At 42.7% G+C, this 25,240-nt stretch overlaps 3 protein-coding genes across 5 annotated transcripts; all 3 read right to left on the bottom strand.

Annotated features, from left to right (window-relative positions):
• Positions 1-474: 474 nt before the first annotated feature.
• LOC115044819 (uncharacterized) lies at positions 475-5,030 on the bottom strand. Its single transcript, XM_029504097.1, has 11 exons — positions 4,910-5,030; positions 4,675-4,744; positions 4,457-4,496; positions 4,017-4,124; positions 3,699-3,842; positions 2,460-2,541; positions 2,327-2,361; positions 1,803-1,919; positions 1,561-1,583; positions 1,364-1,469; positions 475-1,162 (listed from the first exon to the last, which is right to left on the bottom strand). The coding sequence occupies exons 2-11, from the start codon at positions 4,741-4,743 to the stop codon at positions 891-893; spliced, it is 996 nt and encodes a 331-aa protein (XP_029359957.1). The 5' UTR covers position 4,744; positions 4,910-5,030; the 3' UTR covers positions 475-890.
• An 822-nt stretch (positions 5,031-5,852) lies between these two features.
• On the bottom strand, positions 5,853-15,932 carry iffo1b (intermediate filament family orphan 1b). 3 transcript variants are annotated; one of them, XM_029503979.1, is made up of 9 exons: positions 14,619-15,932; positions 12,205-12,265; positions 11,721-11,816; positions 11,282-11,455; positions 11,006-11,190; positions 10,781-10,907; positions 10,016-10,105; positions 9,598-9,728; positions 5,853-9,051 (listed from the first exon to the last, which is right to left on the bottom strand). In XM_029503979.1, exons 1-9 carry the CDS (start codon positions 15,584-15,586, stop codon positions 8,952-8,954), a joined length of 1,932 nt encoding a protein of 643 aa, XP_029359839.1. In that variant the 5' UTR covers positions 15,587-15,932; the 3' UTR covers positions 5,853-8,951. The 3 variants fall into 3 exon arrangements, with proteins under 3 accessions (XP_029359839.1, XP_029359840.1, XP_029359841.1); XM_029503980.1 differs by having other exon boundaries at positions 8,921-9,051; positions 11,315-11,455; XM_029503981.1 differs by lacking the exons at positions 5,853-9,051; positions 9,598-9,728; positions 10,016-10,105 and having other exon boundaries at positions 10,361-10,907.
• Positions 15,933-18,708: 2,776 nt separating this feature from the next.
• Positions 18,709-23,195, bottom strand: gapdh (glyceraldehyde-3-phosphate dehydrogenase). Its single transcript, XM_029504096.1, has 12 exons — positions 23,140-23,195; positions 22,674-22,719; positions 21,414-21,513; positions 21,133-21,239; positions 20,896-20,986; positions 20,654-20,769; positions 20,420-20,501; positions 20,119-20,270; positions 19,909-19,987; positions 19,391-19,474; positions 19,205-19,302; positions 18,709-19,113 (listed from the first exon to the last, which is right to left on the bottom strand). The coding sequence occupies exons 2-12, from the start codon at positions 22,694-22,696 to the stop codon at positions 19,044-19,046; spliced, it is 1,002 nt and encodes a 333-aa protein (XP_029359956.1). The 5' UTR covers positions 22,697-22,719; positions 23,140-23,195; the 3' UTR covers positions 18,709-19,043.
• Between the last annotated feature and the right edge of the window lie 2,045 nt (positions 23,196-25,240).

Raw genomic sequence — 25,240 nt, 5'->3', positions numbered from 1 at the left:
ATATGTGGACATTAAGACACACAAAGCCGATGCAGAATGTCTTTTGTTGCCTTGGACGTGTGGAACTAATGGGGCTAAACATCACGCCAGTCAATGGTGGCGAGTGGAACCGCAAAGGACATGCCTACAGTTTCACTGATACAGTTTCCTGAGAGGAAACATGGCTGTTTGACGTCTGTGACATTGATACGCTAGAATTGAAATTTTATCATAGTAAAATCATGAGAAGTGCATGAGCACACAGAAGAAGAAGAAAGTGAAAATACAGTTGGACACGGACATACAGGAGTTCGCCATTGTGCACTGTGTTGTGAAAAGGTGGTATGTACTATGGTACACAAAAGTTAGATATTCCACATCTTTGCATCTTGTATATATATCTATATATACACACACACATATATATATATTTACGCGCATATGTATTACTGCAGTTTTGTTGTTAGATGATATCAGTTGAATGTTTTGTAAGTATTTCCATTTCCACCTAATTTTCTTTATTCAAAATAAAATGTTATTACAAGTAAAATGTCAAATAATTATTAAAAACCTGAAACATTTAGGTCAAAGACTTTAAAGAGCGACTACAAGGCTTATCAAACAGTATTTACAGGATTTATTAAATTACAACAAGAAATAGAAAAATCGATTCTTAGCTGTTAATCACAGAATTAACATTTCTGCTGTTTTAACCACCAAAGGTTTTCCCCGAGCATGCAGCAAATCCACCTTAGAGAACTGTAAGAATTCACGAGTCTCAAGAGGAAGATGAAATGTGCTACACACTCATCTGTAGTTTCAAAGTTTCATAATTACTTCCTCTAAAAGGATGGTATTCATGGTTGTGGTCATAACCACCAGGAAAAATGCTCTGGGAATTCTTCTACGTATCATAGCTCCTCCTCTTTGGATATGTGGCAGTCCTTTCCCTGCTCCTGGGAGGGGAAGAACATACTGTCAGTCTCTCCGCTCTTCTCCTCAGAGAGATGAATACTGGGAGAAGGGGTGGCTTGATGCGCGGGACAGTCTCTGTCATCATCTTCTCCTTCACTTCCCACCATCTCAGCTGTGTGTCCACCTTTAATTGTTTCTCCAACTTGTCCTGTAAACTGGTTGAGCAAGCTGAAGATGACCGTCCCGGCACTGTGGACATGTACTGGACCTAAAAACGCAGGAAGAGGTGATTTTTTAGTTGTCCTGCAGATGCAGAACATTTTAGTTTACAGACTTGGTCCAACTCAGAGTCAGAACAGTAACACAGCTGCTTTTAGAGTTTTGGTTTTATTATTATTAATATTTTCATAATGCCCCCAACTGTGAGTCAACTATTCCACATGAAAGTTCTCATTTCACTCATCAGTACCCAGATTGGCTGCTGAAATGGATGGTGGCTGCTGCTTTGGGCTGAATGTGTCCCTGGGGAACTGAAGACTTGACTCACTTGGCATGTGAGAAGCATCTTGCCTTGCCTCAAAAAGAACATGGGAATTAGTTTGCTGAAAATAATATTAATATGTTAATATATGATAAAATAAGCACCAGGATCATTTCGATACTTACTTTGTGACATAACTTTGCAATAGCTGTAAAAGAGTAGATTAAGTAATGAGAAAGAGCCAAGTGATGGATTTCTTGACATTGGTCCATCAATGATGAGTCAACACAAGCCACTAAACAGGTGATCTAGTCATTTTTAAACTTCTTATGAAAAATATTTCCTGTCTGCCAGACGTTGAGGCAACCAGAAGATTTGACTGCGAGCCCAGACATTGATTCTGCCCTGAATTTAATCACCAACTTACCTCTCTTAAAATATGTTTCATCTCCGGGGCAGCAGAAGCAGAACAGGCCCATAAGGGCCAAACATCCTGTAAAAGCCAATGAACCAAAGATGGCTGCCAGCCTACTACTACTGACATCTGAAAGAGACAAGACAGAGTCTATAGTCACACTCACAGCTTTGTGTGCGCGCGTGTGTGTGTCTGTGTGTGTGTACACCTATCTTGCAGGAGATGCCATGGTCTATAACATTATTTCAGTTACGTTGGATACATGTAAAGATGCATATGGTGAGAGAGGTTGTGAGACAAGGCTACGGCATCCTGCAGGATAGTTCACCTCAAGGTGCAACCAGATAAAAACACATAGAGGATCAGCAAATTCAATGTCATGACATCCTTTATAATTTCTGATCCAACATGACACCAAACATTCCCACTCCTGCAGCCAGGCCAGCAGCATAGATAGAAACTGATCTGTGTGTCTGAAAACCAGACAAATAAATTATATTCTAAAAGACTTTTTTTTTTTTCACACACACCCTCACCTGCACTGGGAGTTGGTGGGGCAGACTTCAGGCATCTGTGTGAGATGTGAGTAAAATGTTACATAAGTATTTAGTACTTTAATAGTGGAACAATATCTGAGAAGTGCTGTATGTCAGGAAGTGAACAACTCACTCTGGAACTTGGCAGGGTTCAGGAGAAGTGCTGCTATGCTCTGAGGTAACAGAGGTCTGCTCATCATGTCGGGACGTCACAGCTATTTACAATCAGAGAACAAAAACATTCAGTCTGTGGTGTGTTTTTATTTTGAAAGCACTGTTTCTGGCTCATCACTTCCGGTTTTATCCAACCCTTCCCTGGTGTATTTAAACCCTCCTTCTCCTTCCTGCTGTCCCCAATTGCCTTGTTGGATGTTGCAGTTGTATCCAGCCGTTGTTTTCTGTTCCCTCATCTAAGTTTTTGCTCCTTGACCTCAGACTCCTGACTTTCGTACTGACTGGCTTCCTGTTTTTGATCCTGGCATTGGAATGAAGGACTGTTTTTATTGTTATCCTGCTGGCTGAGTGTGTCTGTTTCCTGGTCGGTACATAAATATTAGCACAGCTGCTGTGATACTAAAGTCTGCAAGTGCAGGAGGGAGCGATTTATCGGTTCGTGAAATGACACCAGTTCAAGACAAATGTGACTGCAGAGCATGTTGCAGAATCATGGCCAGGATGATAGCTGAGGAGAAACTAGGAGAGCCAATCATAATCAAACTAACACAAATCACGTAAAGAGTGGGATTATTCCAAAAATCTTCTTTTAAACAAGGTTCACTGTTACAAGAGCATCCTTATTAAAAAATAAATAAATAAAAAGAAACGTCATTATTCAAACGATAAAACGGCTTACTGTTAACATTTCACAGTGATTGTTCTGCCATTGAACACCTATTCTCTATTTGCTATCAATTGGTCCATGAAGTATTACATTTGAACCGTCAGTAAAGCCGTTAATTACAACTTGCAAACTGTCATAAACGGTCCCTTGTCAGTGGTAAGTAAAGCAGACTTGTTTTGGAAATTGTAAGAGTTATAGTGAATCTATATGTAATCCCACAACTGGTCTGAAAGCAACATTTCCATTTCTTTCATATCTCATATTTCAACAATTTGGGGGAATTTCAGTGTTTCATTGCTATGGCCAGTTCTTGTACTGATTCATCCGAGAGGAATCTTCTTCAGTGAATTCTTTACCTACGATGTTTGGGCAGATTTTCCTGTTAACACTTTACATGTGGATGTCGCATGTGGATGCCTAATGTATTCTCTTTTTTTTTTTTATTAGATTTGTTTGTGATGGAGGGGCCCCCTACTGGTTGAATCCTGTCTGGTCTGACAGAGTTTTGGAGCTGCTGTATTTAGTATTTACCACTTTGTGTCTCTACCACAGTCTTGACACACAATGCACAGTTCTCTGAGTATCGGACCCTCTCAGCACATTGATAACCATCTTCACAGACACACTTCAGATCAGACGTGCTGGTGCAGTTCTGAACCACCTTCAGATGATGATCTGATTTGGAGGGGGAAAAAAAAAATTGTACTTTAGCACCATCTTCTTTCAAGATACGCAAACACATTAGTGGCATATATTTTCACTTTATTATTGAAACCCAATGATCCCTGACATCACCGCAGGGGCAGAGGAAACCTTTAAGTTAATGGAAATTAATCATAGTTTCTCTACCTTGCCTGCAGTCTCTGAAACAATCATGGCAGCTTTCTTCATAGTTCTTCTTAGTTGTGAAGCTTCCTGCAGGACAGGGCTTACACTCACCAGACTCCAGAAACTTACCTGACAGAGAAGAAAGAAGGAAATGAAAGCAACCGGATGAGAAGGGGAGCAGCGACAGTCTGCTCTTCTAGCTTGCATATCAATGAAGGATGTGGTCGTACGGCACAAACTCAGCGAGCAGTACGCGTCATTTTTCATCAAGGCAGAAAGAAAAACAGGCACAGAGAAAGACATATAAATACTATACGTCGCAGTGTTGCATAAACATTTCCAAATACTAATCACTGTTGATTCATTCATTGCAATCAGTGAATCAAAGCCAGACATAGAACATACAGAAAGAGCAATACAGGAATAAAAGAAGTTACTATCAGATATAAAAACTATCTTACCTGGGGGGCACATTGATTGGTCTTTGGTGGAATAAGAACTCTGTTAACACATTGAAACAATTGAACATGAACACTAACAATGGCAATGAGCAACCTGAGTTTTTTTAATCATTTCTTGTTATTGAAAAGCAAGCGTCCCTTGAGCTAGATTTTTTTTGGTATAATTACAAAATATTTTAAGGATATAAACTGAAGAAAAAGAGTAAATGTATTGTTACCAGTGGGGTGGTGAACACCAACTGTGCAGGCAACATCAGGACAGCCACAAAGTATTGCACAAGCCCCATTCTATTGAGAAAAAATTTCATACATTAGGTGTACTATCATTTTTGGAAAAGAGTGCGCTTTCTGTAATTTGTACTGCCCAAACAAAACAAAAAAAAAAATCTATAGGTCTATATTATAAATAGGTCTACATTAAAATATGGCGAAAATAAAAAAAGAACGTATTACCTTCAGTATAATGCGTGTGATAATCTCCTGTTGTTTTAACTTCTTCAGGCTGTGACTCTTCTCTCTCTGTCTTCTCATACACTCCAGCCCAAACTGTCACTGTTTCCTTACCTGACTATATCTTCCTGTTTCTGTCGCCTACTTATCTTTACCCATCTGCTGCCGTCCTGTTTACACCTTCAGCTCTCACACACAGACTCATTCATGCTGTAAATATAATGTCAAAGCTGTAAATGTGCAAATGTACAATGTGATGCTACAAATTGGCTGGTTAAGGGAGAAGGGATGTAAAGGGATGTAACACACACAACCAGATTGTAAAAGATTGTAAAAATTGGTCTATTTATTTGTGGGGCAAAAAAGCAAAATGTGAGGAAGAAAATCCTGGCTGATTATTCCATTCAGTCATTGAAGTATATAGTTGTAAAAAAAAGTAAATCAGTCTAATATTATATAATAATATGGTTAACGGGGGATGAAAGACAAATCCGTTGAATACATTTTCATCCATCTTTCTTCATGGGATTTGTATGTATGATTTGTGTTTGTTTTTGTAATACCAATTTTAGCCACAAGGCTTATGGTTAGGGGACTGTACATCACTAAATAGGACTATCAGTAAAAAGGCAGAGCGCAACATATGTTCCTTATGATTAGGATAGATGGAAAAAACTAATGAACACTTGTTGTCCATTTTCACCTGAGGTAGCACTGTACTTCCACCTCTTGTGGTCAAAATAAGTATTACATATAGTTCTTTAGCCTCTCTGATTTGAGATTTACACTTATTTAATAGTCTTGGTGTAGAGAGAAGATAGCTAATGTTAAAGTGAACAGGAAAAAGTTGACTTGGAACATTTGTTGTGTCGCACAAAAAAAAAAACCAAAAAAAAAAACACATTAGCTTGTTGCTCAGTTGCATCTTTTATTCTTTCAGTCTCTCTTGACACATTACAGACTAGTTCTGCTGTGAAGCTTTTTAGTCACAGTTGCTTTGTCTTGACGTTTAAAGTTGCAAAGACACACATCTGGAGTATTTGATCAATACTCAGGATTAACATGAAATTGCTGTGTGACACCAAATATGATCTAGACCAAGAAAAAGACAAATCTACGGCTGTGAACTCCACTTAAAGCTACAAAGAGAAGTCAGGTCATTGTCCCCAGTTTGAAATTGTATCAGATGTGTGACTGTAGACATTTTCTTCTGCAGTCTTTAAACACAAGTATATATTCAAAGCTACACTTCCTTTGTATACATAATATCAAAGCCATCATACAGTCATTTTGCTAAAGCATTTGCATTTCAATACTTTTAACTTGAGTTATTTTTAAATGGACTTTACTTGGCGACAACACACACATACATACATAGATAAAAAGTATCAACGGAAAAAAGATTTCCATCTTCATTTGATTTGTACATCCATATTTTTGAGTCGATATTCACGAAAGATGACTCGCTGTGGGATTTCACTTCGAAATTTACACAGGGAAGATATCAAATTGGACTTGTTCTGTTTGCTGCTTCTTTATGTTGTGCATTTGCCACAGTAAAAGTCTTTTAAAAACACTCACTGTACAGACATGACACTCAAAAACATACACACTGGCACATGCATACATAGAGACTCACTCAGTGCATGAAAGTAAAACTGTATAAAGACAAACGGTGTGTGTTATAACTCACATATTTCTGAAATCCCTAACTGTGGTGAACCACCGTAGTCAGCTGATTCCACCAGCCACACATGCATGAGTTTATTTAAGCTTCAGAACCGCTGCCCTTCTGGTTCTATTACTATTACAGTAGAGGCAGAAGAAATAAATTTCACCTGCTTCCACCACACGTAACAAACCACAGCCAGGACTATATTACCATATCAGTGCTTCATAACAGATGATTGACAGGGGCGTGTTCCCCCAAACAGTCAATTTCCAGCAGTATCCTCAGCTGTATATCTGAACTTCATTTTGAAATGTGCCCAGAATAGCATTAAATAAAGTAAAAATGAGGTATGTTTTCATGTTAATTTGTTATTCTAGTACCCCACCAGCAACATGTAATAGATCAGGAAAATATGAAGAAAAGAAATATTGGTTTCTATTTCCAGAGTGTTAACCTTTTTGTTATAGAAGTAATAGTGCTGAATGTTTCATATAGTACATTTTTGCTTTGCTCTTCCTTTCTATGTGCAAACATTTATAGGCTCAAAAATAGTTTTCGTTATATACATCAAGCACCTTGGTGAAATAGCTTCGGCAGCTATATTTATGTGTTCAATTTTTTTCAGCAACCTCCTGTTCATTCATATATACGACTATTTTCATTTAATTTTGGCACTAACTGGCTAACATCTCTTTGTTCTTTCGCTTTCCTTAAAATGATTCATCATGCACCTCTAACAGTATAGCCTTCACTCTAAACTAAGGATAACTGCTGAAATAAGACTAATCATTAACAGCTCCTACCTAACACTTGGCTGTCAATGCACTTCACCATGCAGTGTTTTTCTTGTCTGAGTGTCAGTGATGCAGAGCGTAGAGCAAAGCTGACTCCAGATCAGCGATGTTCCACTGCACCAGACAAAAGAAATAAACTTCCTTCTGAGAAGATCCTTCACGCCTATTGTAGTTTTCTCATGCAGCTCTGTTTAAAGAAAACACAAACTTCAGACAGCCTCATCTGATGTTCAGCTCATTCAACGTATTTTTAATCCTAAATAATCACGTTTGTGTTGAAAGATTCTATGCGTCATCTGACTCACCTAAGCAATGCTGATCATTTGTTTCCACTGAGAAATTTGGTGGCTTCTTCTAAGTGATGCTAACAGATGCTGCTGAAATGTAATAGCTCAGTCATAAGGAGAATATGTTTCCACCCATGTCTGTTTTTTTCTGCCACAGCAGGACCCATTTCATTTTTGAGCATGAGTCAGGATTTTAATCTCTTCAATCTGGTGTATGTTGTCTGACATTGGCAGAGCGCTCTCTGAATGCCATTCTAGTATTAACTATGGTGGAACTTTGTCACATGATGAGCTATTACTGGCCAAATATCCAAAGATTTAATGCATCATTTTCCTCTCTCTCAGACAGTAAACAACAAACTACATTAAAAAAAAAAACAGACTACATGATCAACGAGAGCTTTCTTTTCAAAAATCATTCCCTGCAATGCCGGCAAGAGGGACAAGGCATTTGGTATGCAGGGACACAGCTCTGCTGCTCCACTTTACACACAGCTAGTGTTTTGGGTTTGCTTTTTTCATCATCTTTTTGACTTCATTTTTTTTTGCTAAATTTAGAAAAGATATTGATTTGATTATTTGATCTTCACTTTACCCATTATTTGATCGTTTTAACTCTTCTCATATACAAAGCAAGCCAATCTGCAGCAGCAAGGCAGTTAAATGCTGAGTCATGACATCGCATCAGTTTTTAGACTCATCAATACCAACACCAGACTCGCATTTGACTCTCATTGGTGCACTATTTCATGTATCAGCTGCAGTGTTAGACTGAGTGATTCTTCTTTTTTGTTGGTTTGTAGAGAAAATGTAAAGTCCAGGCCTGTATATTTTGTGGAGTTAGCGCTGAAGCCGTCAAGGTTACTGTATAATATACGGTTATTTAAATGTGTATTCGATTATTGTAAGATAAAGATGCCCAGGTTAACAAGTGCTTGTTGGTGCGTGTGGAGTGAAAAAGTCATGCTATGCTTTTCTGCAGCCTACAGCACTGCGCTGCCTCAGTGCATCAGCGGGACACAGCCCCGCTGACACACAGTTAATTCACCATCATCCAGCACCACCCAACTCTGCAACTCAACTGCAGCTTCATTGCTCAGAGTCTCAGACTGAAGCTGATTTGGATGGACAGCGCAAGAATAAATGATATGAGTCAGTGAAGAAAGAGGATCAAATGTAAACATGGTGTTGCCATAGTTACAGGTGTATATTGCACTGGTGTGGTACTGTATAGCTGGATTCAGCGGAGGTCACAGGTCAGCAGCCGCCGCTGCTGCCGGGGTGAGGAAGTGTCAAGACCTCCCAGCGCTCGAGGACATAGGTGGAGACGTCGACGACTTGTCGTGGTCTCTCTGGTCACTTTCGTCGGAGGACACGGGTGTTGCAGAGTTACTGCAAGAGACAGCGCAGAGATGCAGGTTAGAAAATGGGACAAGTATATGAGATTTCTTTTTTCCCCAGCAAATAAAACCAGAATTTATTTTAGCTTTTCCTAGAAGAACAGATTTTATATGGTTCATTTTATGGTTTATGGTTCTTCCCCATTAAGCACAGATGGATGTGGACAGCATTTAGTTTGTACATTTCCAGTTAGTTGCTGACCAAAAACAACATTCAGATCAAAACAATTCCCCCTATTAACAATCAAGGTAATAAGCTGTAAATACATAATTAATGAAATTAATATTAGTAACAGTTTATATTTCCTTACAGTGGAAAGGACACTATACTGTCCTTACAATCTGATTCATGTTTGTATGAATACTGGACAGAAACCTTTTGTGTTACGTTAAGAAACTACAGGTCATGTTAAACAAGGCATTAGCTGAAGAAAATGGCAGAGCAGTAAGAGAGATGATGCATTCTGAAAGGGAGTGGGAGTGTGTGCGTGTGTGTGTGTGCGTGTGTGCGTGTGCGTGCATATCATGTGTATGTTACCTCTCTCCACTCTGTGTGATGAGTCTCCTGCAGGTCTCCATCTGAACATCGAGGCCTCTCTTCATCGAGCACATCTCCATGTATTCATGCAGGTGTCGATTCATGTCACTCTTGGCTGTGGCCAGTTCCAGCTACAGTCAGAAATATACCAGATGGTGATCACAGACGCTGAGCCATATTTTTCTCCTCTTGATTTGTTTACGATAGAAAATGAACGGTCGTGATAACAGACAAGTATGTTATACTACTACGAGCTGATTAAACCTCTTGCTTGATGAATATGCAGTGCAAAAGACACGAGAATAAGTCCTGACAGTGAAAGAAAGAACAAACCAGCAGCTGATATGAGTGAAACATTTGCAAGAACACAAGCAACTTGACATATTTGGAAGAGGTAAATATCAAAGAGCTGTCTAACCTCAATCTGGTCAATTGTCTCTTGGTATTCCTTCTCTCGAGACTTAAACAGACATTCTGTGTCATTAATCACCTTTTCCAGAGTGTCCTCCTGGTAGAGAGAGAAAGAGATTCTCAGTGTGTCATTATTTTTGGTGGTATTAAATTTATGCAACAAAGTTAAGGGGATTGTGTTCTAATCATTTAAAAATCAGACGCAAAGAAAATGATGCTGCTGTTAAAGCACACAGCTGGCTTTCTGCTCCATCGGCTCAAATTTTACTGACCAGCGCAGCTCCTGCCTCTGAAGGGGCAGCAGACTGTTCAAACAAACGCACAGCCGCTGAATGAAAACAAATACCTACATCCATTTCTTGGAAACAAGCACGCTGCACAGGGATGCAGGCCAAACACCACATCTATCAGAGTGTGCATGTGAGCGTGTTGTCTCTGTGTCTGTGTGCGTTCTGTGTTTTGTCCTAGCAGAGCAGCGAAGGTTAGGACACCGCCTGCCAGACGTGCAGCAAAATCAGACAAGAGAGGAAACTGTCTCCACAAACAAATCAACCTGCTGCTCTGCACAGTAACTCCACAGTAACAATATCAACACACATGCTGCTGTCTGAAGGATGACGACTGAGAGCCTGAAGATCAGAACTAAAATTAAGATATTCACTAAAGGCGTTAAAGGATGTAAGGGAAAAAAATCAAAACAGACAGAAAATGCTTTCGCAAAAATCTAAATTATTGTAGGTTGCTTTAAACAGGAACATTTGCTGAAGCCTACCTCTCCAGGCGGGTGGGTGGGATCAGGAGGCAAAGTGCATCCTGGGAAGTCCTCCCAAAGAAGCAGGGTTTCCTCAGTTTCCTCCCAAGCCAGACTGTCACAGTCATCCTCAAACTCACATTCACGCCTAGAGAATACAGAAGAACACATCCACGCATTGAAAACTAGTTAGCTGCGCTGCAGGACTTGCGGACTCTCATCGCGTTTTGAATTCAGACGACTCACAGTTGGTTCAGCATCCTCTGCATCTCCTCATTGATCTGATTGGCCGATGAACCACAGTGGTCCTCATCTTTGACCACGCCTCCGTCACTCTCAGAGGTGCTGACAGGTTCGTCACACTCACTCCCGTTAAATGACAGGGGAGTTTGTTTCCTACGGCAGTTTAGGGATGACTGATTGTTGGGAGCCTACAAGGATGTAATCAGGATTCATCGTTATCAATGAACTCTTTCAGAAAGCAATTTAATTGATCAGATGAACATATGAAAACAAAAGCACCAGAAATGATCTAGTGAGTTTTGGTCTCGGCACCTGGTACATCTGGATGACATCTTCACAGTTCCTTTGCTGAGCTACATCACACAGACGAGCAGTGATGTCAATCCTGCGGCAGATGTCCATGTCCACCTTCATGGCTTTCTCCTGAATCTTACTGTCCAGCTCTGACAGGTTCTGTAAGGAGGAAGGAAGACGCAAGCAAGACTTAATGGGGAATTCCCTCAAAGCAAAGTTATGGTACCATTTGCTGATACAGCACACAATTTCACAACGTATGAGAGTTTCATAACATGCTTCATTGGAAAGTGGTACCAAACGGATAGCAACAAAAGTGTTGCTGCGCTAAGTCCGTTGGATCATCTGATTAGTGCTACTCGCTGAGTGTGTTTGTATGACTGGTACACGGCAGTATATATGTGCAGAGCTGTCCAGTGCTCACATTGCTCATGAGACCTTTGAAGAGAACCAACTCTGCCTTCAGCTGCTGAACTCTGAGGGCCAGTTCGTCCTGACAGCCCTCACTCTCCTGCAGGTCCTGCAGATAAAAGGAGGCCATAAAGAAAGAGACGTGTAACCGCTGAGTGCCAACATGCACAAAAAAATCCCAGCCCTCACACAGCTTCCTCCTTACTCTCTTTACATTATGCAGGTGGAGGTCATCGACGACTTCTACTTCATGTGCACGAAAACATCGTAAATCCTAAATGCATAATTTGCTCTACTGATGGCATCGCCATTCTCTACGTCTCCTTGTTGACTTATTCATACATCAATAACACTGGTCAGGCCCTCCTCAGTATCAAACGGTGTCTGGTTGCACGTGGTCTTGCGTTGATGTGTAATGTTAAGTGACTAATATATAATGCATGGTTGGTCTGCAGTCATCTTTACCTACATACACAAAAACACATACAAGCTTTTACCTCCTGCAGGTCTGCAATCTTTTGTTGCAGGTCCATCCTCATAGTGTATTCCTCTTCCCATCTAAGAGATGAAGAAAGGGAGAAAGTGAAAGAGTAAATCATTAACACAGACAGTTAGAGGAGACAGAAATTGCATATATATTAGAGGCATAGGCAGCACTGTTGCCTCACAGCAAGAAGGTTCTGGGTTGAAGCCCTGTGGCCTGTCTGGGTCCCACCAGGGTCTCCAGTCTCTTCCCACAATCCAGAGACATGAATGCTGAAGTTGATCAATGGCTTTCAGTTGTTGTAGGCCAGACTTTGAGTGGCTGTTTTTCTCTGTATGTTTGTCCTGTGACACACTGGAGACCTATCCAGGGCGTACCCGGCAGTTTGACTCCCATCTCCTCCAGTCCATGTCTGAGTTTGCACACCAAGTTGGTTTCAAAGGTTTAATTTGTGCATGAAAGCTTGCATTGCTGTCTGTGTGGATGAATATATGAAAAACAGAAACTGGATTTCAAGCTGGCTGAATGGCAAGATATGACAAGAAGGTAAGTGTATGAGGTGAAAAAAATCAGGATAAACTCCAGGTACAAGCTGCATGTAACAGCAGGCAGTAAATAATGCCAGTAAGAAAAGGTGATTGACGGAGTATGACTCTGTGATTAACCAGCTGAATCATCAATGAGTTGTGCGCTGCTGTGATATTGCTTGGATGACTGGCCCATGCTTTGCTTCACTTCAAACCCCGAGCAAAGACCCCTATATGTGGTCTCAGATTCAGTCACTTCACATAACACACGCTCAGGGGAAATCCACGCACTGCAGAGACCACAGCCTTTCCAACAAATACTGTTTGAAATGCAGATTGCTGCAGCACATGAAAGTTTTCGGGAATAAGAAAGAAACTGAGTCATGAAACAAGAGTTGTTGATGCCATGGAGGATGCTTGTTTGATCAGTAAGGTGAGAACACACAGAGTGCTGCCTCTGGCAAGCCAAGCCCCCTAACCACCCAGCAGTTACAGCTTGCACTGCATGCTGCATTGCAGATACAGTGTGGAGTGTAAAGGCGAGGGGTGGGGGGGGGGGGCATGAAAGATGCAAAGGAAGGAGTCGCTGTGCGTGATAGTGTCGGGTTTGCGTGAGAAAAAGAACCTAAAGAGGTCATGAACAAGAGAGAGGCTGTGACAGCAGAAAACTTTTGGACCAGCAGCCAGAGAACAATGTCCCTCAACCCTCTTTATACAATCTAAATATGTCCAATGTCATCATGTCTTGGGATGTCATGGTCTTCCCTCCCTCTGGTTCACTAAGAGCCCACTTTACTGTGGTCAGTCTCCTCCTGACTCCCCCATCAAAAATGAAAGGCTGCTCATTCGGACATAATATGAAGAAGTAGGCTGTTGAATGCCCCGGGACACGAGGCTGTCTGCAGCAGACACAGGACAGACAATACATAATCCCCAGTTATCACACGTATGAGGTGTATACAGCATCCAGGTGACACTGCTGTGAATCAGTGCACTGTAAACAGATGAGTGACAGCATAAAGAAATTTAGCTGAAGATGTCACACGACCCCTGGCCTGCAAGTAGCATTTCACTTCTATCTTTGGCGAATCAGCCTTTTAATTTTAGATTCATTTATTTGACATTTTTTAAATATTACAGTATCTGTTTAAAAAAAAAAAAAAAAACGGCCCAAGGTGACATTTCCAACTTCTTTTTCCCCTATATGACAAAGAACAGCAGAAGGAAGTCACATTTCAAAGGATGGGAACATTCAATGTTTCAGTTTTTGCTCTAGAAAAAAATTGGTCAATTGGAAATAAAATAATTGTGATGAGTTAGCATTTTAAGTCTATATCCAGAATCCTGTACTTAAATGTGAACGTAGTATAATCCCCGTCACTGCCCAAACATTATTGTGTTTGTCTCATAAGGGACATTGTCCTAGGTGGAAAACCTCCAGCATTTGTCTTTCTGTGACCTCATCAGTTATTTTATTCACGATGAGAGACTTGTGCCGTTTTAGAAATTAAAAACCTGTCAACATGAGCTCAGTATGGCTGTTTCTCTAATATTTATCTAAACTGAACCACCCATGCATCGACTCTGAAGGGAGCTCAGAGGTGAACACTTGTGCCACAAACATCCCGCTGCCCAGCTCTGACCTTCATTCTTCTTTATATTTAGCCTGTGGCGTGGTCATTTTTTGGGTGTATTTCTAGCAGCAGCACCTGCCTCTGTGTTCAGCCACGAGCGGACACAGGGTCAGGCTGGAGGCGATGAATGTTGAGGTTTTGTGCTGACTCGGCTGCTCTGGAGACAGTTGGTCTGTAGCTGCTCTACAGCTCCGCTCACTCCTCCAAAGGAGACCATGACAACTACACGACTGTAAACCTGCTGTGTGTGTAATAAAGCCATTTACCTGCGTTTATATTCGTCCCTCTCCCTCTTCACTTTGGCCAGGACATTGTACAGGGCTCTTATCTCTGGCGTGATGGTGTCAATCTGGACCCCGACTCCATCGGGGTGCACCCAGGACACTCCTGGGCTGGTGAGACGCTCCGCACCGGGGCCAAACTTACGGGTGTGGTTGTAGGACCAGATGGTCCCCGGAAGGAACCGTGGAGGAGGGTTGGCAGAGCTGCCCGGGCCTGTGCTGGTGGTGGATGCAGGTTTGGGGCCGGGGGAGTCCACAGAGGGGGAGGACTGGCTGATGGTGATGGCTGGGTTGGAGGGGTTGGTTTGGGTTGAACTGGTGTTCTCAGCAGATGCAGGCTGGTGGGCCGATGGTGGGAAAAGGGTTGTAGGCCTCCTGGCTGAGTTGTTGGTGTTGTGGAAGGGGAGGGAGCCCGGCCTGAGCGCTATGGTACCAACAAATCCGGTCTGGACGCCTGCTTCCTGGGTGTGGGTCCCCTTGTCACAGCCCTTGTTGGCATCCAGCGCCTGTTGCAGCTGCTTCTCCAAAATCTTATTTCTGCGCTCCAACTCGTGCACTTTGGCCAGAAAACACCTGAACCTCAGGTTGAGGGTCTTCAGGACGCTGATGTTGGATCCTAAGTCGTTTCTGAGGGCCATGGCTGCGGGGGGGTGCGGCACGGCGCGGGGCTGGTAGTGTCCGCTGTGGTTCTGCTGCAGGTAAGGGGAGGTCTGGGTCTGGGAGGGCGCGGTGAAGTCAGGCCCCGGATGATCGGGGCCCGGGCCGGCCGGCTCCCCCAGCAGAAAGGACGCCGGATCGGGACCTCCGAAAACCACGTCGGGCAGGAGGCCTGAGGGAGAGTCCGGGTGTCCGGGGGTCTGGCTCTGCTGTGGATGCTGTTGGAGATGCGCAGTGGCCAACAACAAAGGATTCATGCTATGGTATGGAAAACTAAAGCGCTGCAGATCTGGCATGAACACGGACGGCAATTTTCTCACTCCAGCAAAATACAATGACCGAGCGAAAACCAAGTCAGCTGTTAAAGACCAGAAAAGCGTCAGTAGCCACCTGATTATGTAACTGTGTCTAATAAAGAATCTGAGCCGTAAAGCTGAGCTCTTGAAACGCCGGCTGATGGATCAGGGCTCTCTGTCTGTCCGCAACTAAAAACACCAAGAAGCGGAGACGCGGCCGCTGCGCCTCGGTGAGACGATCTGCACAAATAAACGCGATTAAGGCAGAAAAGGGACGCAGAGCCTGAATGGATAACAACAAAATGACACAACAACAAAAAAAAAATCCAATGTCACCGCGTCACTGAAGTTCTGGCTACAAAGATGTGACCGCAGGAAGAGACGGAGCTGCAGGATTGGAAGAGCACGGCTACCGTAAAGACGCGACTAGAGGAGCAGTGGTCCTTTAACTGTTTGTCTGCCAGGAAGTGAAGGGGCACACTCAGGATCATTCTCATGCTGTTTTCCTAAATAATACGAAGAATGAGGAAAGAGGCGGGACCAAAGGAGTCTGACAGACACATTTACAAATAAAATCTTTAAATGTGTTGGCTTAGACTGGATCCCACCACTGTGGTAATTATCTCTCTTCATATCAGCCAGGTGAGACTAAATGTATTTATTTATTCATGTCTACTTTTTTGTGAGATCTGGATCACTTCCCTCTTTTGCCTCTCCTTTTTGTCACACCTTTATGAATAATGTATTTAGAGTATGCTTAAAAATGGATGCCTCCTCTCTTCAAGTGCAACACAAAGTTACCTCGGATACAAAACAAACAAACAAACAAACCGTGAAGCTAAATAGCCAACACAATACTGAGTAACACAAATGACATCCTCCATAAAGACAACTGAATGAATCTTCGCCCCTCTGTTAATCAAAAACTGAACAGAGTAACCTTCAGAAAGGACGATTGAAACCATATAGCCTTAACAACACACCGAGCTGCACTTTCTCTTATTGGCTGAAGAGCCCTGTCTGGCTCAAATCATATGGTCTTTGTCAAGATCCATTGAACGACCATGGCACCAAGCAGCAGAGTTAGGTGGTGCAGCTGGTACCGTAAAGTCCAGAATAATGTGTAAACCCACAACAAAGACACATGCCGTCTCTCAATCCCTTGACCTAAAGAAGTGAGATGCAGCCAAGCTGCTTAGTCAGCTTTTGTTGTGACAATCCGAGCAGCGTGTGCATGTGCGCTCTTAAACTCAAGGGAAGTCTTGACATTCTTTACCATTTTCCTGAAGCTAATTCAGCTCTAATTGAATTTTGTGTTGTGTAAGCAATCACAGAGACTCTTTAAATCAATACATTGGTTCAATGAAAGGGATGTTTCCTACAGACTACATCATGGAAGGGGTTTAAGGTTTGTGTAGAAATGTGTCCATGTGGAGTCAGATGGGTCTGAGTGGATCAGAAACGGATCTTGGACTTGCCGTATTGTAAGCAGCAGATCAATAGGCAGTGGTCCAGACAGATGAGAAGAGAGCCGATGCCAAACGCAAAACTCTGCATGCCGTACCAAAGGCACCCTGTGTCCTCAAACACCCAGGCATGACAGGCTGACAGAGGGAGGGAAGGGTTTTATTCTCCCTGCTTCTGTGTGTGTGAATGTATGCTAACAGCACTCTGACTTCGTGTGTCAGCCCTAAAATGGTTGAAACTGAAGAATACTATACCTGGAAGTTATGAAAAAAAAAGGTGCTCGCTGTGATTTTAAGCCAAAAAAAGTGTTTTTTCAGTGTGCATCAGAACATTTTATTGACAGAAAAACCAATTATGGACAAAGGAGCAGGTCTGGCAGCGCAGAGTGGGTTATCTATTAATCTGTAGCACCATTCATTTGCTGTATAATTCAGCCTCCTTTCTGTCAAGCATATTTCTCTGTTGTTCAGGTGAGTGTGAAGTGTTTTGTATTCAGGCAACAAGCACTGTTGTTGTACTCATGTTGTCTCTGCCTGGGCAAATGAGCTGGATTGGGATGAGTCAAGAGAAAAGGGTATTTAATGCTTAATTTTTTGTGACTATTCACGCACAAAATATACCATTTGACATGCATTTAGCAGTCAGCATTATAGTGGTTTTAGGTAAACAGACTAATATGAATGGCTATTTAGAGAAAACACAAGAAACTTGTGCCAAAAAAAAAAAAAAAAGAAAAAAAAAAAAGAAATGGATCAGACTCAGTGTTTACCTTCCTAGCAACAAACTTTCACCCTGCTCTATGTGCCCTACAGGCCAGCGAGTAGTGATAACTATCATGTCTTTGGGGTCATCAGGTGGGAACCTCCTTTTGTCGGTGTTTTGTCTAGTTAGGCCCACAACACCTCCAGGAGGCTGGACCGTGAACACTGGCGTCCCAGAGTCACCCCCTACTGCCAGCCATCACCGCTCCTCACAAAGACAACCATCTCAAACAGCACCACTGACAACTACTCTGACCTCTCACCAACTGCACCAGTGAAAGCGGGGTGGGGATACAGACCCTGCTTTGGGTAGGGGGCATGAAAGTATAGAGGGTGCAGGAGGTGGAGGCAATACAAGCTACACTAGCAGATTCAGCAACTAAACTCACCTGAACAGTCCTAGAATCAAACAAACCCAACACACCTACACAGGCCAACTCACCTGGACTAACTGCATGGTGTCAAAGAGGCTGAAACAGGCCACACCCTCCACTTAAATACACTTCCCCTTCCTGGATTTCTTCCTCTGCTTCTCCGTAGAGTCTGTCTATCTTGAGAGCTCTCCCTGCTGGGCCCCCAGCTGCTATTACCTCTTCTAACCCAAATCCTCTGACCGGATCTTACATTTCCTTCACCATTTTCCTCACCCTCCATCCCCTTCCTCCTAACTCCTTCTAGATAGTATTGTTAATTGCAGTTTTGTTTCACATTTACAAACTTAGAATTTTTGTTTCTTTGTGCAGACATTTATGGACTAATGGAGCTAAAGGAAATAATCTGGGAGTGGTTTGACCAGTTGATGTTGACACCTGGAGTCGACCAAATAAGAATCCAACCAGTGGTAGAAGCATTAATGACATTTGCTCTTTGTAGTGACAAGAGAAAAGAAAGATGTGGATCTCACAAAGAGGACTTTATTCCACCACTGACTGCAGTACTTCAGTACTACAGACAGTCAAAGACTCTCACACCTTCACTCCATCTCATACAAGAACAGACCTGGGAATTTAACAAATAAAAAAAAAAAGAAAAGTAGTAATTGGTCACCAATTTAAATTTTCATTTGCTCTCAGTGGAACCTTTCCTCGGACATATAATGGCATCGACTATCAGATGGAACCAGGTAGAGTTAGAGATAATATAATGTCATATTGTAAATGTACAACTCTGGACTCGGGAGAGTTTGGGTGATGTGTCATAGTGCAGTGACAGCTGATTGGCTGGCAGGTTTACTCCTTGCTGGCCATGTGGGCCATCAGGTCACAGACACGGTTGCTGTAGCCGAACTCATTGTCGTACCTGGTAAAGAAGACAGGGGCCAAAGATTAGTCATCGCACATCAATCGCAACAAACATGACAACATACAAACCCCGTAAAAAAAAGGCTCACCATGTGACCAGCTTGACAAAGTGGTCGTTCAAGGCAATGCCGGCACCAGCATCAAAGATGGAGGAGCGGCAGTCGCCGTTGAAGTCTGTGGAGACAACCTTCAGGGGAGGGAGGGAGGACAGCGCGCAACATTAACAGCTGAGCTGATGGACAGAGTGCTACAGTTAGAGGTTAACTCAAACATACCTGGTGCTCTGTGTATCCCAGAATGCCCTTCATGGGTCCATCAGCTGCAGCCTTCACAACCTTCTTAATGTCATCATACTTGGCCTGGGGGAGAAGGGGAGGTTTTGTTTGTGTGTTTTCTCCTGAAGATTTTGGGTTAAAGCTTTCAAAGCCAAGATGTATTACACTGCTTTTTTTTTTTTCCTTAATTGATGAATCACCACAAAACACAAGAGATGATTTAACACCATCATTCATGAGCAAATCTGTTCATATTCTAGGAACAGCTGAATACTATTGATTTTAAAAATTGGTATAATCACGCAGGAGCAAAGCGTAAAGCCAATATGCTCTTGGTTTAGAACAATAGTTAGCAGTACTAATCGGATTCCTGTAGTAGTGACTCAAAATAAACGTGTCCCCCACACTGCGAGCTGTACTTTTAAATTTGTTGCCGCTTTTGGGTTTTTGATAGGATTTGTCCTTTCTCAGGTGGAACAAAGTCTTCAGCACGCTAGAAATGTCTTTGATGCACTCACGGGTTTCTCCAGTCGAACTGTCAGGTCGACCACTGACACGTTGGGAGTGGGGACACGGAAGGCCATGCCGGTCAGCTTGCTGTGAAAAAAAAAAAAAACCAAACAGTGGATCAAAAACTAAATTCATTGGATTCACTTTAAACCTTCATCACATTGAAAGTACCAATTAACCATCTGCGTGAAGCACAGACGAGTATTTTTGCTACTGACCCGTTAAGCTCAGGGATGACCTTGCCGACAGCCTTGGCAGCACCAGTTGAAGCGGGGATGATGTTCTGGCTGGCACCACGGCCGTCCCTCCACAGCTTGCCAGAGGGGCCATCCACAGTCTTCTGGGTGGCAGTGATGGCATGAACTGTGCTCTGATGGGAAAAGGCACAGAGAGGAAGGGAACAGAGGATGATTAAATAAAGCTTACCCCCCAACCACCACCCTTCTGACTTCGTCTAAATCTGGTTTTAGGGACTGCTAATCATTTCTCTGCCCGATTGTTCTCAGGTTTAATCCTCACCATCAGACCCTCAATGATGCCGAAGTTGTCATTGATGACCTTGGCCAGGGGAGCCAGGCAGTTGGTTGTGCAGGAGGCGTTGCTGTGGAGGAAAATAAACCACATCTGTGAGATCATGGCAGGCTTCAGAATCAAATTACAGTCCTAAACTTTAATCCTGGTTGCTTTCGCTCCCTTAAATATGCATAAGTTGATCGACCAAACAAACAGCTTGACCTACTTTGAGACTCTTACCTGACAATCTTGAGGGACTTGTCATACTTCTCATGGTTGACGCCCATGACAAACATGGGAGCGTCAGCGCTGGGTGCAGAGATGATGACCCTCTTGGCACCACCCTTCAAGTGAGCCTGAAATGTTTCATTAAAAAAATCCAATTACACCTCCTTTTAGCCACCAGTTGCAGGTCATGCATCACGTGTCATAAGGTAAGAAACAAAAAAGACAATATGGTGAAGAGTGGACTGGGTACATACAGAGGCCTTCTCAATGGTGGTGAAGACACCGGTGGACTCAACCACATATTCAGCACCAGCATCACCCCATTTAATCTGGGTGGGGTCCCTCCTGCAAGAAGAGAGCAAAAAGGTTTCAGAGTCCCAATAAATGCCGTTTCATGTCCTCCTGCGGTGTAGATTTGGGAACAGATGTTTGTCTTTCTAGATAACAATGAAAGTGTTGGTGGCTTCATACAAAAGACAAAGCGAGCTCACTCATGGAAAACTGTGATCTTATGTCCATCGATGACCAGCTTGTCACCCTCAACCTTGACCTCACCGTGGTAGCGGCCGTGGGTAGAGTCATACTTGAACATGTAGACCTGAAGAAGAGATAGGCTGATGAGGTCTGCTGAGAAGCGTTCATAGACAAGATACATTTGCCTAGTCAATGCATTGATTGTCATGTGGAAACAAATTATTTACACCCCATCATAAAGTTCAATCACATCCCTAAATATTATTGATGCCAAATATTTCAAATGATCTCGACTCACCATGTACTCCAGGTCGATGAAGGGGTCATTGATGGCCACAATCTCCACCTTCTTGGAGTGGAAAGCAGCACGGGTCACCAGACGACCAATGCGGCCAAATCTGAAAAGGAACAGTGCTGTTTCTTAGTCTGACCTCCAGGTGGTGGTGTGTCACCGTGAATGTCCAACCAAAAATCAGTGGTTGATGGATTCAGTCATGTTGCTGAGTTGCTGTGAAACCTCAGGTCCATATTAAATGGACATAAGGAGCATGAAAGTGAATTTGGGTTTGACACTTCATTTTCAGCACATCATGGCTCTGGCCTTTTCTCTTTTGCGTGGGGTATATAACCCCCCCCCTCCCCCCCCGGAGACCTGAAACCACAGCCGAGGAAAGGCCAGGGTTCAGGAGGAGGGGCAGAGGGAGGTGTGTGTAGCAGGGTTTATGGCTGCACAGTGTTCAGTCTCTCCTCTGTTGGGGGGTTAAAGTTGAAAATGACTCCCCCCCCAATTTGGTAATCCCATGACAGCAGAGCACTGCTGGACTAACAGCTGAGTTACTTTTTAACCACGAGTCCAAAATCCTTGCAGATACACTCTGTCCTTTGAGAGAGGGGGAGGAGGAGGAGGAAGAGGGGCAGGCAGATAAAGAACACATCCATGAGATGGATAGGCAGACTTTAACGTCAGATTGTGTGTGTGTAGCATAACATTTAGGATACAAACATCCACTTCCAAATACACAGGAGAAAAAAAAAAAAAAACAAAACAAAAAAAATCCCCTGCTGGATGGCCTCTATGCAGACGCCACTGCCTACATTGTTATCTGTTGGTGGCCAAAGTTCAAAGCTCAAGAAAAACACAAGAACAGCAGTGTGTGTGTGTGTGTGTGTGTGTGTGGATATGTGCATACTATTAAACATTTTTCCTTCCTCAGTAGGCAGATGGTGTCATTAATTCAAAGTTAATGCAGTTTGTCCAGCTCTTCGGGCCAAGAAGGTTGAAGCTGGAACTCTAATCATGAAAACACCAGCTAGCCAATAGTGAACATTTAAAAAAAATGCTTCTTTAAACTATTAGCTGTCTTCAGCATCTGACTGTCAGTCTGAAAGTCACCTTCCTTTATGTTGTTTATATTAGAAATAACTATGTGTGTGTGTGTGTGTGTGTGTGCACATTAAAAGGTTGTAAAAATGTGAGTTAGAGCTGTTGAAGTTTGATGAAAAAAATAAAATAATAATAATAATAATAATAATAATAATAATAATAATAATCTCTTACCCATTGATACCAACTTTCACCATTTTGTCTGGGTTGGTTTAGTCCTCTGGAAGGAGAGAGTGGGGAAATAAAAACAATGTTTTCTGTTAGAAAAATTGATAATTCACCATTTATGGTGTCATAAATATGATGCAATTTATCAGCACTGACTTGATAAGTTATCAGTGACCACAGTTAAAACCATTCACATGAAAAGTCTGCAGTTTTTAATTCTCCTCTGCTGCTCAGATATGACTGCAACTCTTAACATGATAAAAACCTGAAACCTTCAGAAGCAATCTCATATTTAAAGCAGCAATCCCAAGCAGAGTGGATCTAGTTGTGCTTAGTGAGCCTGTTCACTACAAACGAGGCTCAGTCAGACCGGTGCAGACTGTCTGCAGGTGATCCGGATCTGCTTAGTGAGGCCTGCAGCTCCTGAACCCCCCCCCCCGGCTTCATTCACGTCCGCAGCCATGCCATTTACCGTTTGTGAGACTCCTCTGTCTGTCCTGCGACTCCGGGTGTGAGTGAGGGAAGAAGAGGTGCAGCTGAGTGCTTTTATCACGGCCCGAAGCGTCAAGCCACGCCCACTCCATAATGATCGGTGCTCTACGCCCCGCCCCCTTCTGAATGTCAAGGTCGGCAGCCTGCAGGGAGGCATGCGGCGCGGCCTGCTCCACGAAACGGCTTGGAAACTTCTGTCTTATCATCCCAGAGCTGATGTATATCATTGGCCGAAAGGTTGGGAGTAATCTGCCTAATTTACAGCATTTCAGTTAAATGGACCAGACCCCCCCCCCCTCCATCAGATGTTAAGGGCCTCATGTAGTGGACTGAAAAAAGAGAAGGGGTCCCTCACTGACCTTCTCAGGAAACACAGAGACTGAGACACAGAAGGAGCGAACGGGGGATCAAATCTCTGTCGTCTGACTCTGACATTTAATGTCCATGGACCATGACCCTTCACTTTCAAACACACACCTCCATCTCCTAAAGGCACAAGTTAAAAGTTGAGTATTGGTTACGCAATATGATCATTACGTATGTACATAGGAGGCATCCTCAGTCTGTGTGAGTCATTTTCTAGCTTTCTAAGCAAATCAGCTCCTCTTTCCAGATTATTCAAAAATGAATGACCCCGATACAAAAACACACTTCACTGTCCAAAGACGAGTGCTGTCCTTCAAAGTTTTATACTGCTCGAACATAAACTCTCTTCACTGGTCCAAGTTATTTTCATTCTCTTTTTAAAAAAACTCATTTTTCAGCAGTGTTTCTTTCAAACAAAAGTCCTGATGTGGATGTTAGATGGGCATAATGAGCCCATCAGATTAAATCAGGGAGTCATTCAATCATTCAAGTTGAATCTTGTTGGAAATATCTCTCCAGCTGCATACCGGACCTTGCCAACAGGTAGCCCTGACAGTGAAACCTTATTTGTGGCAGCCCACCGTGAACGTGCAGCGTGCTTTATCATTGAACTGGATCATCAATGACATTTAGTGCTTTGCATTTCATCATTAAACATCAGCTGATCATGTGGTTGAACAATTGGCTGCAGGCCAGCGGACATGCTACACTGTACCAAAACCCGACTGTGCTGGTGGGTTCGATGGCTGCAATCCAATGGTCTGGGCATAGCTGAACTACCACAACCCTCAGTGAATGCATGCCACTCTTGGCCTCTGCTTTGCAGCTTAAGGTCAAAGAGGGGAAGTAAAGGTCAGGCTAAGATTAGATGCTGGCTGGCTAGACAACACTTGGACTATGTGTTACTCCCGGTACTGTAAATGCTGCCTCATACAGATCAAATACTCAATGCTGTATCACAACAGTCAACCCGTTCTCACTCTAGAAAGGAAGGAGGCAGAATAGATTTATTTAAAAAAAATAAATAAATAAAAATGTGGATATCTGCTAACCCATATCTAACCCTAACCCTAACCCTAATCTGCTGGTATAGTTTAGTGGAAATGCCACCGTAGAATTAATGCAATTTCTCTGACACAGCAATGCTCTTTTACCATAGTATTTTTTATATACTCTAAATTTAATAATCATTCACATCCATTTTCTAATAATTCTAACTCTGACAAACATACAGACGGAGCAGAATGTGTGAATTTCAGCTTGATGATCTGTGCAAAAACAGGAGGTATACACACAGGTATATTTGTACAACTTCCATCTTGCATTTAAGCCCAGAACAAAGTCCAGACGGCAGCTGTGGCAGTTAATTCAGCCCACCATCTAGTGCTGTCGGAACGAACTGCACCTAAATAACTATAGGAAGTCTTTGGAATTCAAACACACTACCCGAATTACTGTACAAAATAATGCATCTGAAATTACTGTCATTGTTATGAAACTGTAGGTTATGATTGTTTTAATCTATTATTAAGTCCACAAAAATCTCAGACGGAGTGAAACGCTCGTCATGACAAATGAATAGATTTTTTTTTTTTTTAATGAAGTTAAAGTGGGTGAAGGTTTTTAACACTTCCAGTGTTTAGCAGAAGCTGAAAACATGAACCAGTCAGTGGACCACTCACTGTCTCACAATGAACGCAGGAAAACAAACATCA

This window comes from Echeneis naucrates, chromosome 6 (assembly GCF_900963305.1).
Source record: "Echeneis naucrates chromosome 6, fEcheNa1.1, whole genome shotgun sequence".
Lineage (NCBI taxonomy): Eukaryota > Metazoa > Chordata > Actinopteri > Carangiformes > Echeneidae > Echeneis > Echeneis naucrates.
Note: the sequence above shows the minus strand (reverse complement) of the source record. Positions and strands in the feature narration are given on the sequence as shown.

What these genes read in the sequence shown, in the direction of transcription:
- iffo1b (XM_029503979.1), bottom strand. Translation starts at nt 15,586, where the DNA reads ATGCCAGATCTGCAGCGCTTTAGTTTTCCATACCATAGCATGAATCCT. An exon ending in AGACAATTGACCAGATTGAG is followed by an intron (nt 9,729 to 10,015) that starts GTTAGACAGCTC and finishes TTCTGACTGTAG; the next exon opens with CTGGAACTGGCCACAGCCAA. An exon ending in ATCACACAGAGTGGAGAGAG is followed by an intron (nt 9,052 to 9,597) that starts GTAACATACACA and finishes TGTCTCTTGCAG; the next exon opens with TAACTCTGCAACACCCGTGT.
- LOC115044819 (XM_029504097.1), bottom strand. Translation starts at nt 4,743, where the DNA reads ATGGGGCTTGTGCAATACTTTGTGGCTGTCCTGATGTTGCCTGCACAG. An exon ending in TTTCAGAGACTGCAGGCAAG is followed by an intron (nt 3,843 to 4,016) that starts GTAGAGAAACTA and finishes CCTCCAAATCAG; the next exon opens with ATCATCATCTGAAGGTGGTT. An exon ending in TGAAACATATTTTAAGAGAG is followed by an intron (nt 1,584 to 1,802) that starts GTAAGTTGGTGA and finishes ACTCTTTTACAG; the next exon opens with CTATTGCAAAGTTATGTCAC.
- gapdh (XM_029504096.1), bottom strand. Translation starts at nt 22,696, where the DNA reads ATGGTGAAAGTTGGTATCAATGG. An exon ending in GTGAAAGTTGGTATCAATGG is followed by an intron (nt 21,514 to 22,673) that starts GTAAGAGATTAT and finishes GTTCCTTTTCAG; the next exon opens with ATTTGGCCGCATTGGTCGTC. An exon ending in AAGTCCCTCAAGATTGTCAG is followed by an intron (nt 20,502 to 20,653) that starts GTAAGAGTCTCA and finishes TTTCCTCCACAG; the next exon opens with CAACGCCTCCTGCACAACCA.